Source organism: Bacillus rossius, chromosome 5 (genome assembly GCF_032445375.1).
Source record: "Bacillus rossius redtenbacheri isolate Brsri chromosome 5, Brsri_v3, whole genome shotgun sequence".
In the NCBI taxonomy this organism is placed as follows: Eukaryota; Metazoa; Arthropoda; class Insecta; order Phasmatodea; family Bacillidae; genus Bacillus; species Bacillus rossius.
In genome coordinates, this window is record NC_086333.1 from 68,046,009 (window position 1) to 68,061,265 (window position 15,257).

Consider the following 15,257-nt stretch of genomic DNA (forward strand, 5'->3'; position numbering starts at 1 on the left):
TAACATAAATAATGTAGGTAATGAATAATAAATAGATGGTAGGTCTTAAGTTAGGATTAACATTTGAAGCAGAATTTAATTAAGAAGAAGGAAAATAAATAGGCCTAATGAAAAGAACAAAAAAGGATTTTATGGTAAAGCATTTTTTTTAAGTAATAAACAATGAATAATAATGTTGTTTCAGGGTTATGTGTACTAATAATACCATTTTTTTTTAGGACCAAAGAACAGGAATTATGTAATTTAAATTAACATGTATTTTTGAAACTGTTACAGATTCCTTAAGATGAGCTGAGCAGCAGTCCAGTTTACAAGATGACAAGAGTTCGAGAGACAAGATACAAGATCACTGAAACAAGAGCCAAGACTGAAGATTCAAGAGAAGAGAAAGCTGGCAGCCATGGACTTACAAGTGGAGATTAATAAGGTCATGTAAAGTTTTATTTTTTTTTATGGAAGACAGTAACTGGAGTTTTTTTTTGTTATAAACATTATTTACAGAACTTTTTAGGTTATAGTAATGTAATGGAACTAGTGAGTTGTGGTAGCTGTCAAAAAGAACTAATACCTTAAGTTTAATTTTTAAAGTTAATTTTCTTAATTTACAGAGGGATTAGTAGTTTTTTTTAAACCTTATTTAGGTTGGAATTTAAATACAATAGCTTATTATAAATGTGTACGAACAGTTCAAGTTCACAGTACTGATAGGTAGGTCAGATGATCTTATTGATTTTGATGATTTGTTGTTTTGAGTTGATTTTTAAGTGTTGTGAATTAGACAATGAAATAGTTCTGAAAACTTAAATTATTTCAAGCTAAGAAATAGTAAAGTTAATTGTAACTCAAAGGACACCAGAATTTAATTTTTTTTTGAATTAGTAATGTTTGAAAATTTTATACTTTACAAGAAAGGTTATAAACAAACAGATCGGATGGAACAAGGATGCAGTAAATCACAATTTCATTTAGAATTATTGATTAGCTTTTGAGGTTATGAAGTAAAAGTAATTATAGTTTAAAAGTTTGAATAAAAAAAAAATGTTTTTTTTATTTGTTTGAAATAGAAAGTTTAAAAGTTAATTAGTCATGATCTAGGTGGGTGATGGGGTGGGAATTGGCCACTCTTTTTCCCTATAACCTCCCTAACATGGCCTTCTATTACATCTAACAGAAGAAAAAAAAAGAAGAAAAAGAAGACTTAGTATTAGTTAGAATGTTTTTTCATGAAGATACCTGATGAACTTTTTTTTTATTGTTGGGAAGAATAGTAGCAAGATTAATCAGATGTTTTACTCAGAAGAAGAAGAAGAAGAAGATAAAGCAGTTTTATGACTCGACAAGCCAGAGATTGGTGTTTCCCCTCTGCGCTTCTATTGACTACGTTGTTTACTCTCATGGGATAGCTGGTTCGGCACCATGGAGAGAGATTGGTGGGCATTGTGGTTGCCCCCAGAAGAAAAGAAGAGTAGAAGAGGTTATGGGTGGGTCATGTGAACTGACCTTCAACCCAGTTACTTCGTGGGGACTATTTGCTGTATAGAGAAGATCAAGACTCAAGAGTTAGGGAAAATCATTGGAGGTCATGTTTCCCTTCCTTAAGTTTTTCCTATCAAATTATTTGCCTGATTAGATTATGCTAAGGGTGGGATACTTTATGTTAGCAGTTGAATTAATTAATTTTATTTTTTTGTGTGTTTGCATCCTTGCCCATCGATTGCAGTTTAGTAGTTAGTTTTGTATTTGTCAGGCGTGATGGTAATGCCTGTTGATGATGTTTCAGAATTGTAATCTGTTCGTGATGAGGATGGTACAACTCCGAAGCAGATGTGGGGAGAAGTTGTGAGCTGCCCTGGAAGCCAGTCCAGTAGCTGTTGGAGTTGAGTGGTGTTTGCTGATGGCCAGCCCAGGGAGCTACTCTTCTCGACAACACTGACTTCGAGGAGTTGCACCAACCTTCACGAGATAAGAGTTTAATTAATTGAAACACTGTAAGGACACTTAATTTTTTTTGAAGAACGAAAGAAGTATGGTAATAAACGGAAACCGAAAAAAAAAAATAATAATAATTATCAAGAATTTGCACATTGTTTAACGAATACTGAGAAACTAAGAACAGTAATTTAATTTGTAAAGAGAGCTTCACTAACAGAACAATTTATTTTAGAATTGAGAACTCGAGCCTCTGAAGGTTCCTGTGAGAACAAACCAGATAAAAGTTTTACATTTAATTTTATGAATACTTGTTGTTTTAAAATAAATCTTATGCAGAATCTAGATGTATGTTCAGACAGCAAGGAACTAAGAAAATTATTATTTTTGTGAAATGAGGAATTTATAGTTATGGTTTAATGGAAAAAGACAATTTGTAATTTTGAGGTAGCTCGATGGGGCTCGAGCTCTGTGAGGGGAGGGTTATGTCGCGGGTTGAAATTTAGCAGGGTTGTTGAAATCAAATTTAGGGACTTTACTGACGGGACTCTGGGCTGGCTGCTCTGTTCACTCGTCAGCGCAAGTGGCGTGACCATGTAATTGGGGCACGGGGCCGGCGCGGCGCTCTGCGGGCTTGCAGAATTTTGTTTGTTTGTTTGGCCGCGCGCTGGCGCAGCCACGGGCCGCAGTTACTGGGGCGCGCTGTCGTAACAAGCCGCGCGGTGTGGCCTGCACATCGGGGTAGAGGGGGGGTAGTCTTCCCAGATGTTCTAGTTAGTTGTTTAGTAAATTTGACTTCAATAACGAGCTTTTGTTATGCTAGGCGCGGCAGGGCGCGCGAATTTAAGCGCAAGTGAGTGGTGACTCGGGGCTCACTCAGGCGGAGGCTCACTCAGGCGGAGGCTATGCGTCTCACCTGTGGTCACGAGTTGTTAGTTCGTTCGTGATGTAGGAATTCAGGCTCACTCAGGCGGAGGCTATGCGTCTCACCTGTGGTCACGAGTTGTTAGTTCGTTCGTGATGTAGGAATTCAAGCTTTCGGGCGGAAGCTATGGTCGACGCCAGAGGCCACGAGTCGTTTAATTTAAGTTAGGTCATAATGTAGTCATCTTCAAGCTTTCGGGCGGAGGCAATGGCCCTCGTCACTAGTCGTTTAGTTATAATTTTTAAAATGTAATGTTCGTTCGGATTTTAAGGGCAGGAGAGGCCCCTACGTTAGTTTTAAGTAATCGATCAAGAAAGGCTTTTCGGAAAATGTGAGTATGGACTTATCTTTGTTTTAATTTTAAGTATTAATTATGATTTGAGGTATTCGGAAGGACTAGGGAAGTGTTTAGTGAAGTTCTCTCATTCTCTCTCTTGTAAGGTCGTTCAATCGTTAAGGAAGTAAAGAGATTATTGTTTTAAATTGTAATCCCGCTATTTAAATGTTCTTTAAAATGATGTTGAGTATTTGACTTTAAGAATAAAATAATTTTAATTAAGTATTATGTTATTTTGCAAAATCTCCTTAGTTCAGCTCTCACCAGACATCCTGTACGGGATGACGAACCTATGATCCTAGGTACAGTAAAGTATTTTATGAAGTTGAGACTAGTTGATGCCAAGCGAGTTGTTTCTATGTAAAGAGCTACGATTCTCGCCCCCCCTCTGAAGGTGGATCGTGACAGAAATGGTGGTGGCACCGGCTAGGTGCCACGTGACAATATCATTGGAATATTTTGAAATACCAAAAAAGATATGAAGCCTAAATAAATTCCAGGGTTACTATCTAAACTTCGTTGGAATTTCAAGTAAATAGAATCAGCAGTAATGAGATGAATACTTTCGTACAGATGGGCGGGAAAAATGTTTTAAACTAAGATTTGGTTTATGAATATAATTTTATTTCGGAAGAAAAATATTTCATATGTAATAATTCGAGAATCGCAGAGAGACAACTCGATTTTGTTATGATTGATAGATTCGTATATACTTTGTTTGTATTTTGATAATTGAATATTTTTGCTGGTAAAAAAATATACTAAAATATTTTCGAATTAAATGTATGTTAGTTTATTTAAGCACTAGCTGAACTACTCGGCGTTGCCCAAACTAAACCACCCTCAGGAGCTGATTATCGGAAAACCTCGCTATCAGTTGGCGTCTATGTGATAAAAGGAATATCACTGCCAAGTTTCAAGTCTGTAAGTCATTTACTTAAAAAAAAAATTTCAAAGCAGTCATGACGACTGCCCACAGAAGTGAAAAAGTTTTCGCAATTTTTACGAAAAAATATTATCACACAACAAATTGGTTTTATCACGTTAGTGAAATAACTCCTCTAAATACTATAAAATACGCATTGCATAGTAATTGTAGGTATTAAAAAAATAAATAATATTGTTCTTAATTTTTAGGTTATATTGCTACAGAGACTCCGTTTTCTTCGTTATTCAAACTATATATCTATATGAGAATGTTAATATATTTTATAATCAATTTTTACTGCACAATAATCGCATACTTAAGATTTAAAATAAAAATTGAACAAAAAACTATTTGAACACTGTATACACACATTCGATTCACATATGCACAGCACTGATGTACAGAGACTGAAGACTCATACTGGCTGCGCGCGCACCACTGAGTATATATGTATGTATGTATGTATGTATGTATGTATGTAAGATATAGTGCATACACACACACACACTTATTCACGTCACGTGACATTGTCGATGACGACTTACATGAATTTACTCCCTATCCAAACCTTCCATATAGAAGTTTTAACTTCAAAAAACAGGGAAATTTTCAACTTCAACGCCCCCGAAAAATTTTAACTGAGGTCCAACGGTTTACGCTGTGCGTTGTCTTTCAGTCAGTGTTAAAGTTTTATTAAGTATATTTCCAGAGCGGGGGTGGAATTCAGCTAGTGTCAAAATGATCCGGCCTCAGCTGCATACTCGCAGGCGAAACGAAAGTATTTGTTGAAGATGGCGTGGCGTAATGCAATTTGGCCTTCGCGACAATGTGTACAGCGATGTACTCGGACAGCTATACATAGCAGTAGCATTTACTTTGTCGTCCTCAGCCTACAAAGGTTTCCGCAAGGTAATTCAGAGTGTCAGCTGTGACACAGAACTGCAATGTACTTGATCAGAGAGTCAGCTCAGTGACATCCCACATGCACTGTTAGAAATTACAGTAAATTAACGGGCTTTTCAACGAATAGTTTAATTCAGATAAACGAAGAGTTGTTCGTAATTTCAAAATAACAGAATCTTCGTGGAAACCACACCGTATTTAGACTTCCGAGTTGTATGTTTCGTTCTAAACAAAGTTAAACAAACAAGTGGACAAAATAAGAGTGTTCTTCTTGTAGAATTAACCCGTTTTTTTTTAATGTTTTGTTAATATACCAAGACTATTATTTTGGAATCATGTTCAAAGTAAGTGAATTCAGTGTCCGTAAATCCACAAAGATAATTTGTAACCGGTGTTCTTCATAAATTGAAGGTGAATTTTTTTTACAGTGTAGCTGTTGCTCTTGTCAGTCAAATTGCTGTTCCTGTTATGCGATATGCTGCTCCGGACAATGCAGTTTACCTTCAAAATGAATTCTGGTTTCGTCAATCTCCTTCTTCATTTCTTCTTGAGAAGTTACTAGTCAACCTTGCATGTCTTTTTGTGCCTTTTTCATTTCATCGATTTCGCTCTTCACGGCATTCTAAACCTCTTCTTGGCCGTTCCTTATTTCACTCTTCATTAATTTCATTCTTCAAGTCTTCCTGGCCACTCTCGCGTCATTCTGTTCATTACTTGCTGGTTAGTCTTCATTTCCTCCTTGTTTATAACTCCTTGTTCATACCTGGCTAGGGTCGTCAAAGGTGTATCAAGAGCACTATAGTACGAATATTTTATAAAACGGATTGTTTGTAGTATTTCATGCAAGTATACTTTGCTACCCAATGAACGGGTGAAATAATCGTAGTTCAACATGTGACGTTTTCAAAGTTTTACCGCTTCAAAGTTTTTCTGCGAACATGATTGATAATTATAAACGGTTCTCTAGTACCACCAACACGGCGTACTCTACTCTCATTGGCTGTTGCGCCGTGCGTCCGTAACATAAATAAAACATTCCATTTCCTCCCTTGCGCGCTACCGTCATGTGTGTTGCTGTGATGCAGTAGATTCGAGAACATGGGAGTCGAATCATGTGCACAGGAGACCTGCTGCTACTGTTGAAGGAAGACTTCTCTGCAGAGGGAGCTACAATTTCCGAGCGTTACGGAAGTTCCAATCGCACAAGCGGAATAGTTAGGTAATTGGTGGGGGAACCGGAAGAAGATAAGAGTGTATCAGCGGCGACGTCACTAGTACACTCCACTTGCCCTAAAGTCATTCGACCTAAAATGAAATTCGGCTGAATGCCTGTTAGGTCGAATGACTAGTAGGGTAAATTAATTTTAGGCGAATTGACTTTTAGGGCAAGTGACGTTTAGTAGATATGACTTTTAGGGCAAATTACTTTTAGGCCAAGCGACTTTTAGGCCAAGTGACGTTTAGGAGATATGACTTTTAGGGCAAATGACTTTTAGGTCAAATGACTGAAGGATTATTTTAAATTTTAGGTCAAGTGACGTTTAGGAGATGTGAATAATGACGCGCACCGGACGTCACTCCATGCACTAGCTGTCGAATGGGAAGACGACAGATAGGGAGACAGATAGGTACGTAGCGTAACAAGCCGTATCCTAGTTGTAACGACCGAAAGAGGTTAATTTAACAAGTGTAATAAATTTTTGATATGTAAACAAAGTTATTCGAAATGTCAAATGTACTTACAGACTTGTGAGATTGACTTTATAAGTGTAATTTAGGTTCGGTTGGAGTGTTTTTTTCTTTCATTTTATCCAGATGGAGGTCATGCCTAGAAATAATAAAAATACATAACAGATAAGAGGTATTATCAAAGGCAACGTGGGAACAAACCGCCAAACGAGACGGCAAAAAGTGCCTGGGACTGATGCGAGAGTACAGGACGCGGAAAAAAGGCAAATATATATTTTTTTATTTTGACATTCATACTATTCTCAATCATTATCACTTGTTCAATTAAAAAAAAATGGTTGTCTGTAAAGTCGGTTTACGGGCGATAGTTTTACGTGATAACGTCATAACAAAACATTGATGAAATGATTGCATACTTTTATGAATAAAACTGAATCATTTTAATTTTAATAACAAAAGAATAAATACTTGAAATTATACTAGTAACCAGATTTTTAAAAATGCAAGAATAATTAACCTTTATTGCCTAAATTGTTGTTGTAATAAACAATGAAAACCACATTAACTTTTCACTTCACTTTATAAACAGTCGACGAAACAGTTCACGTGTAGATGACTTGTAATTAATTTTAAAAAACTGGCGTTTAGCTATAAATTTTAAATATAATTATGAACAAGTTTTCATATAAATAAACTGTAATCAAATACCTATCATCAATTATATGAATCACCATAATTTTTTAGTCAATTGTAACATAACCTATTATTACTGCACTCGTCGACAGCGTAACGGAACACAGCGTAACGGAACAATGAGCGCAACGGGAGACTTTTTCGTGCGTGCAGCCGGCGTTCATCGATTTATTAGTAGGGATAGGAAAAATTCGCGGGTTAATTTCGCGACAGGCTAGAATACAAATAGTTATACCTCAGTGCTGCCTCTGCTATTGGCTCACAACTCACCTGGATGACTCTGGGCCAATTAGAAATGCCCGACCAAAGCTTTATCGAATCACAGGCTGCTACGTTGGGACGTCTCACAAGACGGCAGCCAATGGGTGGGTGACATTTGACCGAGTGTACGTAGAACTATGGAGTTCATCCTGCAGGTCATTGAACCCGCGAATTTTTCCTATCCCTATTTATTAGACGTTGTCACGTCCAAAAAAATTATTTATCAATTTATATCTAAAAAGCAAAAAAGGTTCACGTATGTGGCGCGTGGATTCCACGCACACATATTCTTTTATTATTCCAATTGTGCGTTCAGCTTAACTGCCGGGCAATTTGTGGCCGTGGCTAACATAGCCAGCTCACCGCTGAGGCGGCAGCACTATCCGCGGTCTGGGAAGGGGGAGAGGAGGGGGGAGGAGGAGGCGGAGCAGAATGAACAACCAGCCGGTGTCACCTTGCTGCGCACCAGGCGCCGAGCAGTGAACTATTCCCCCCCCCCCCCCCTCCCTCGACGCGCGCGCGACGTAAACGGATGTTCTCTCCCCGCCAACACCCCTCCCTCCCCGCAAGCCACCCACCCAACCAACCAACCAACCGCTGAAGCGAGCGGTTCGCTGACGGGACACCCGCGCTGTTTCCGGCCGCGGAACTGACTGTCCCTTCCTTGGGCTGCGACGACGACAGCTGTTCGCCGGACCGGCGTCCGGATCTACCGCGGAGGCAACAAGCCAGGGCTCTGCCGTGCTACCGCTTCAAAGTCAAAATCAGAACGACCCTTTCCAACATGCTACCAACAGGGGCGCAGCCGGGGTGGGGTCCGGAGCTCTCCCTCCAAGGAATTATACATATATATATATATATATATATATATATATATATATAAAGGGGGTTGTCTGTAAAGTCGGTTTACGGACGATAATTCTACGTGATAACGTCATAAGAAAACATTGATGAAAAAAAATTGCATACTTTTTAATTCTCAAATATTATTTACAGTTTTTTTGCAAATTTTAATTTAAATAATTTGTTTAAATATAATCTCGAACAATTAGTTAAAAAAGCCCGCTTAACCTGTTTGATATTATAGAAGATTTTCTCGCACGGTGGTTGGCAGGCGGAACGTGACAATTTTTCGTGCGTGCAGCCGGTGTTCATTGATCTATAAGACGTTATCACGTCAAAAAACAACTGGTCAAGACAGAATATGCAAATTATACAATAAATGCATTTACTCCCACATCTAGCCCAATATGCCTCGTGCACAAAAGCTGCAGGAATTGTTTCCAAACAGTCTATAGCCAGTTCGTACACGAGTTAGTTGTAAGCATATCTTTCATACACCTTGACATGTGTGTTTCATGTATTAATTAACATACATAAATAACTTATCGAAAAATTCAAACAATTGACTATATAAAAAACAATTAAATAAAAATCAAAATATATAATGTTAAATTTTCTTTTCTTAAATAAATCAATACTTAAGTTTCTATGTGTAAACGTCGAACTTCTAAAAGTCTACTGTTTCCTGAGATTTTGGTCTGATAATTTTCTTTTAAAACTCAAAATATACTGGCCCACCTCTTTCAGTGAACCAATAGCAGGAACAGCGCAAAGGTACAAGTAGTTGAATTTTTAGTATATCACGAAATGAATCCGTGAAATATTCCGGTCTCTAATTGTACACCAAGCTTATTATCGTGGACTTATTTTAAATGTAGGTGAGAATTTTTACGCGTTAAATTCACCAAGTTAACGATAAATTTATGAAGCTCCCTGGATAATTTACAACCAGCGTTATTCGCAAATCCAAGGTGAAACTTTTCAACATTTTACAGTTTTTTAAATACAGATAATGGCGTGAAAATATTTCCACCAAACTTCACCGGGCCTGATTGGAAGGAGCCATCCCAGAATTCGAGTGGAGTTACTTCGGGAGGCCGTGTGAAACCGAGACTAGGACATCCGGTGGGTAAGGCCCTCGCTTTACTCGTCAGGCCGGAGTTACAATAGCAAAGGACATTGGTATATCTGTACCACACACCATGTCACAAAAACCAAATTTTTTTCAATTGAGTAGTATAAAGAATTTTAACTCATATACTCACACATTTGTGTGAGATTTTGACACACCGTAGATCTTAAGTTTTGTATGCCAATAGAAAGAAAGAACGTCAAACGGTGGACAAGTTTATGTTAAAAAGTGTATTTAGCCCAAAAGTGGACATAGTGTCTTATGCGTCCGGGGTACAGGTATACTGACTACTTTATCCCTCTCACCCATAGGCCCTTCGGTGGTTAAAAATGTTTTTGTTAGTTTAAGTTAATTAAAATTCATTATTGCTCTAAAAATTATCAATTGTAATTTTAAAAAAATCGTGTAAGTACCACCTGCGGTCGTTTAAAGTTAAAATAGAATAAGATAAAGTTATACGAAAATGAACTCCGGCTTGAAAATCTCCTGAGGTCCTTCGAAGGGAAACATCTGGCGATGGAGGGTGGCATTTTTCCCGGGTACAAAAAAACACCCGGTTTCCACAGGGAGCCACAGGGAACCACAGGGAGCCACAGGAAAGCTGCCGCCCGGCAACAGCTAAGCACAGTTTTCTCGTTTTCAAACACCTCCAGGATTGACTCCACAGTCCTCTGTACCCTCGGGCAGATATACCCTGCTCATTGGCTGCCGTCTGGAAATAAGTCTCAATTTTTGGAAGACTGTGATTCGGTAGTTATTTAGTTGAACGTATCTCCATCGACCAAGACTATTGTTTACAAACTGTGTGCCGATATCGGAATTAGCTCTGAGGTATGCAATTTTTGAATTTGATCCTAACGCGAAACGAATCGGCGAATTTTTCCGTTCCCTAACAACAGCCCGTCGCGTCCGTCCGTCATCCGTCCGTCCGTCATCCGTTCGTCCGTCAGCCACAGGGTGATTTAAAACACTATGCTCGTTCGTCATTTAATTTATTTCCACCTCAACGCTGGAATTGTTTAGAGTACTTAATTTATACAAAATGTTTTTTTTTCTTGTAACTCAATAAACTCAATTTCTTTTCACTCTAGTATTCATTTAATTATTTCACGGTTACAATTCATCGTTAATTTCCACGTATGTAACTCGGGCGATTTTCGTCTCAATAAACATATTTAAAATGTGTTAAAAAGTAAGTAGAAAAATTATTACCTTCTGGTATGATTAGATTTGTCAAGCATAACCTTGCAGACATTTTGAGGTTATAAATAAGGGTGTACGCCCCATTCCAGGTCATTATTTTATATTTGCGTTATACACAGTTAAGCGTTCCGACTTTCTGAGTGGCTGCTTTCACAAAATGAAATAAATAAATATACATCGCATACTATTTACATAAATAGTTGTGCAGTATGGATAAGGATAATGGAATGGAATATAAAACCGAAACGTTTTAGGTTTAAAGTTATTATGGTTTAATTTATTACAGAAAAAAACCTAGCTTATTTAAGTTATGAAACTTTTTAACTTTTTATGATTTTAAAAGAATTAAAAAAATTAAATATTTTTTTTGAATAAAAATTTAAACCACAGTAAACGCCAGAATTTTTTGAACTCAAAAATTTTCAATTTTTTTTTATTTTACTTGGTCCTCCTTATCCTTGAATATAATGTAGGTATATATATAATATATATTATTATATAAGTATATTATATAATATATATAATGTATATATTCAAAATCATCCATACTACACAAAAATGGTAAAATTTAAACTTGACAGCGAATTATGCAAAACGTATGCACTACACACACGCACACATATATTTCATTTTGTGAAAGTTTGGCCACACAAAACGTCCGCAAGCGTAACCATGTTGAACGTAAAAAATAAAATAAAGACGTGGAACGAGATATACCCCCATGATGCCAACCACCCAATCCGTCAAGAATGTCAAGTCACCATAAATTTTGACGGACGGCTGGATCGTATTTTTTTTTCCCGGGCCATCCCACCGGCTGGATCGTGTTACCTGGTGAAGCCGTGCGAGAAGGACACGATGGTGCCGCTGTTGTCCACCTCCTGCTTGACCGAGGCGGCGAGCGTGAACTCGGGGTTGTGGCGCATCCTCTCCGCCACCTTCTGGTACAGCGACTGCGGCAGCCTCAGGTCGCGGAAATCACCTGCCGGCACCAGGGAGGCACGAGTCATGTCCCGGCATCACCGCCTGCACCCCGCAGGGGCGTGCTTAGGGGAAGGGGGGGGGGAAGAGCGGGACCGGACACCCCCCCCCCCCCAGGGCTAAAAATATTTTAATATTAAATTCATAAAATGAAAAAAAATAAACATTTACTATGATATTAAAAAAAATTCAATTACACAAGCATAAATGTTTAATTGAACAGTATTTTTTAGATAGCCTTAAGGGGCCCGCCTACCTTGTCACACATACGGTGCGCAGAGCTTCAGGAAAAACAACGCGATTTCAAAACTACTCAAGATATCCTATTGGGGTATGTTTACGAAAAGCATTTAAGAGTTCGCTGAGGCCCGAAAAGTACTTTTAATTTTGGATCATGTTTTTAAACTGTATTTATAGAAGAGTTAAATTGGCTAAAACGCATGTTTTCAGAGTAATTTTTAGGCGTAAAACAACCAGAACAGATTATTAAAAGCACTTAAGGGGCTTGCATTACACCTTTATCTTCATTTCTCCGCCATATAATGTTGCGGTCACCGCTAAAATTTCACGGTTATCCTGTGACGACGAGAAGACTGCGCGCCAGTTCAGAGACTTGCGCTTAGAGGCGACACCACGCGAGAAATACCATCGAGCGTCGCGCTTATCATATCACCTCACTAACACACATACACCCCTGACGAGGCGGGCCCCTTAATCAGCAATATTGAACACGTATTTTTCCAAAATTTTCCCCGGGGGAGAACCCCCGGATCCCCCGCCTAGCTGGGGGGGGGGGGGGGTATTCCATACCCCCCCAGGCCCCCCGGAAAGGTCCTAGGCTTCTGTCTGACCCCCCCCCCCGCCCCCAGAGCAAAATCCTGGGCACGCCACTGGCGCCTCCGACCCGCTGTTCCCAGCGCAGGAAACGTTTTGCCGGTCGGTTTGCCCGAATTCCCCTCGCGCGCAGAGTCGTCCAGATGGCACCACCGACTCGTCTGTGGTCATTTTTTTTTGTGATCGTCTGTGGACCCTAACCAAGCGTGTTGGTGTACCAGATGAAACTTTGACAGCGAAACTATCACAGAGGAAAAAGGGTTTGTTTGAATCAAACAAATATTTGTTCATATATGGCGAAACAAATATTTACTTGGTGGAACAAAATATTTTTGTTATATAAAATAATTTGTCACACCTAACCAAATATAGGCCTACATTTGAGTTGACAAAATCATTTTGCTGGGTCGACAGAATCTTTCCTTCTACAAAATATTTGTTTGAATTAACAAAATATATTTATTTCGCCATACATAAACAAATATTTTGTTGAGGCAAAAGTTTAATTTTTACATTTTTGTGAAGTATGCATGAGGAGAACCAAATGGAATAAATAACTGAAAATTGTTGGGTTCAAAGACAATGCTACTACGTGATATGGTTAATTATTTCAGAAATAAAATTATTTAATTTTATTTAGGCTTTTAAAATCATTGAATATACCGATAAAAATAAATATTTTTTTTTGCTGAAATGAATTAAACTCATCACATAGTAACCAGTGAAATTGACTTTAAACTTAAAAAGTCCCAGTTTTAAATGAAATTTCGTTCTCCTTATGAATACTGCATGGAAGCGTTAAAAAAGCAACTTTGAACGGTTTGTTTGAATCAAACAAATATTTGTTCATATATGGCGAAACAAATATTTACTTGGTGGAACAAAATATTTTTGTTATATAAAATAATTTGTCACACCTAACCAAATATAGGCCTACATTTGAGTTGACAAAATCATTTTGCTGGGTCGACAGAATCTTTCCTTCTACAAAATATTTGTTTGAATTAACAAAATATATTTATTTCGCCATACATAAACAAATATTTTGTTGAGGCAAAAGTTTAATTTTTACATTTTTGTGAAGTATGCATGAGGAGAACCAAATGGAATAAATAACTGAAAATTGTTGGGTTCAAAGACAATGCTACTACGTGATATGGTTAATTATTTCAGAAATAAAATTATTTAATTTTATTTAGGCTTTTAAAATCATTGAATATACCGATAAAAATAAATATTTTTTTTTGCTGAAATGAATTAAACTCATCACATAGTAACCAGTGAAATTGACTTTAAACTTAAAAAGTCCCAGTTTTAAATGAAATTTCGTTCTCCTTATGAATACTGCATGGAAGCGTTAAAAAAGCAACTTTGACAGCTAATTATTCAAAAACTTTGCGATACAATTATTTTTGTTTTCTTTTTGTGAAAGTTCAGACTCTTAAAATGTCAGCAACGTAAATATAAAATAATGACCTCACACACCATGTTTAAAAAATATTAGTTTTTTTCATATTCTTGTCCTTATCTGAAGGTTTTTCTGTAAATTTATCACGATAGCGCTTGTCAATATTATATTTCGTCTCACGTTGTATCAGTTTATTAAATCTTTTTTTTCAATAGCGGTATAAATTCACACAAGTTTATAATTACACACAGGTTCATCACTTGCTAGACCTTTAAGAGTTTGAAAATAAAGTTTTGGTAAGTAAATTTGTAACCTGACAAGAAATTCAAGAGAGCTAACCGAGTAAAATTAACAGGGTAAAAAACTCTTAATTGACTGTAATTACATGCAAATGTAATCACAAAAACCAACTAGGCGTGTGAGGCCGAAAAATGGGTACCAGTTACAGGCATGATACAAATATTTGCAGTGCGAAGCGGAATATTCTGCGGAACACTGTTAGAAATTTTCAACTTCAATTTACAAAGAACACAGGTTAGAAAATATCCAGGGATCTTCGTAAATTTGCGGACACTGAGATCACTTTCTTTGAACATGAATCCAAACTTATATTTTTTGTATATTAACAAATCTTTTAAAAACTTGTTTAAAAAACTCTCATTTTGTCCATGTCTTTGATTAGAACGAAAAAATCAACTCTGAAATCAAAATACGACGTAGTTTCAAACGAGATTCAGTTATTTGAAATTACGAAGAACTGTTCGTATATTTGAGATTGATTCTTCCTTGAAAAGTCCGTAAATTGACAATAATTTCTAACGGTGAACCGAGTGAAAATTACAGGGAAAATAGTAGCAAATTAATAAAATTGTTACTAATAAATTCTAACCGGTTTCCCAGCCATAAAAATATAACTAATACAATTATAAAGAGGATGCCACATTTGCCATACTTTAGGTTTGAATAATGAAAAAGGATAAACATTGAATTTTGGCTCAGCCTAACAGGAGCAGGTAGCTTTTGGAGTACCAATTTCTTTTGTAATATTCTGGATCATAATCTGTAATATGCTGGAACATTTTAAGAACTCACTATACATAACATCATATATGTTCTCCTACAATAAAAAAATGATTTATTAAACATCTTATCATATTCCATGCAGTTGAAAATGTTTCGAATGTTTTTAAT

General features: G+C 37.2%; 1 protein-coding gene across 2 annotated transcripts in view; it reads right to left on the bottom strand.

Annotated features, from left to right (window-relative positions):
* LOC134531958 (protein kinase C-binding protein NELL1-like) overlaps positions 1-15,257 on the bottom strand; it is a 114,131-nt gene that overhangs the window by 79,817 nt on the left and 19,057 nt on the right. For both annotated transcript variants that reach the window (XM_063368056.1, XM_063368055.1), the window contains exon 3: positions 11,675-11,825. In XM_063368056.1, coding sequence (XP_063224126.1) covers positions 11,675-11,825 — 151 coding nt within the window. The remainder of the gene's footprint in view (positions 1-11,674; positions 11,826-15,257) is intronic.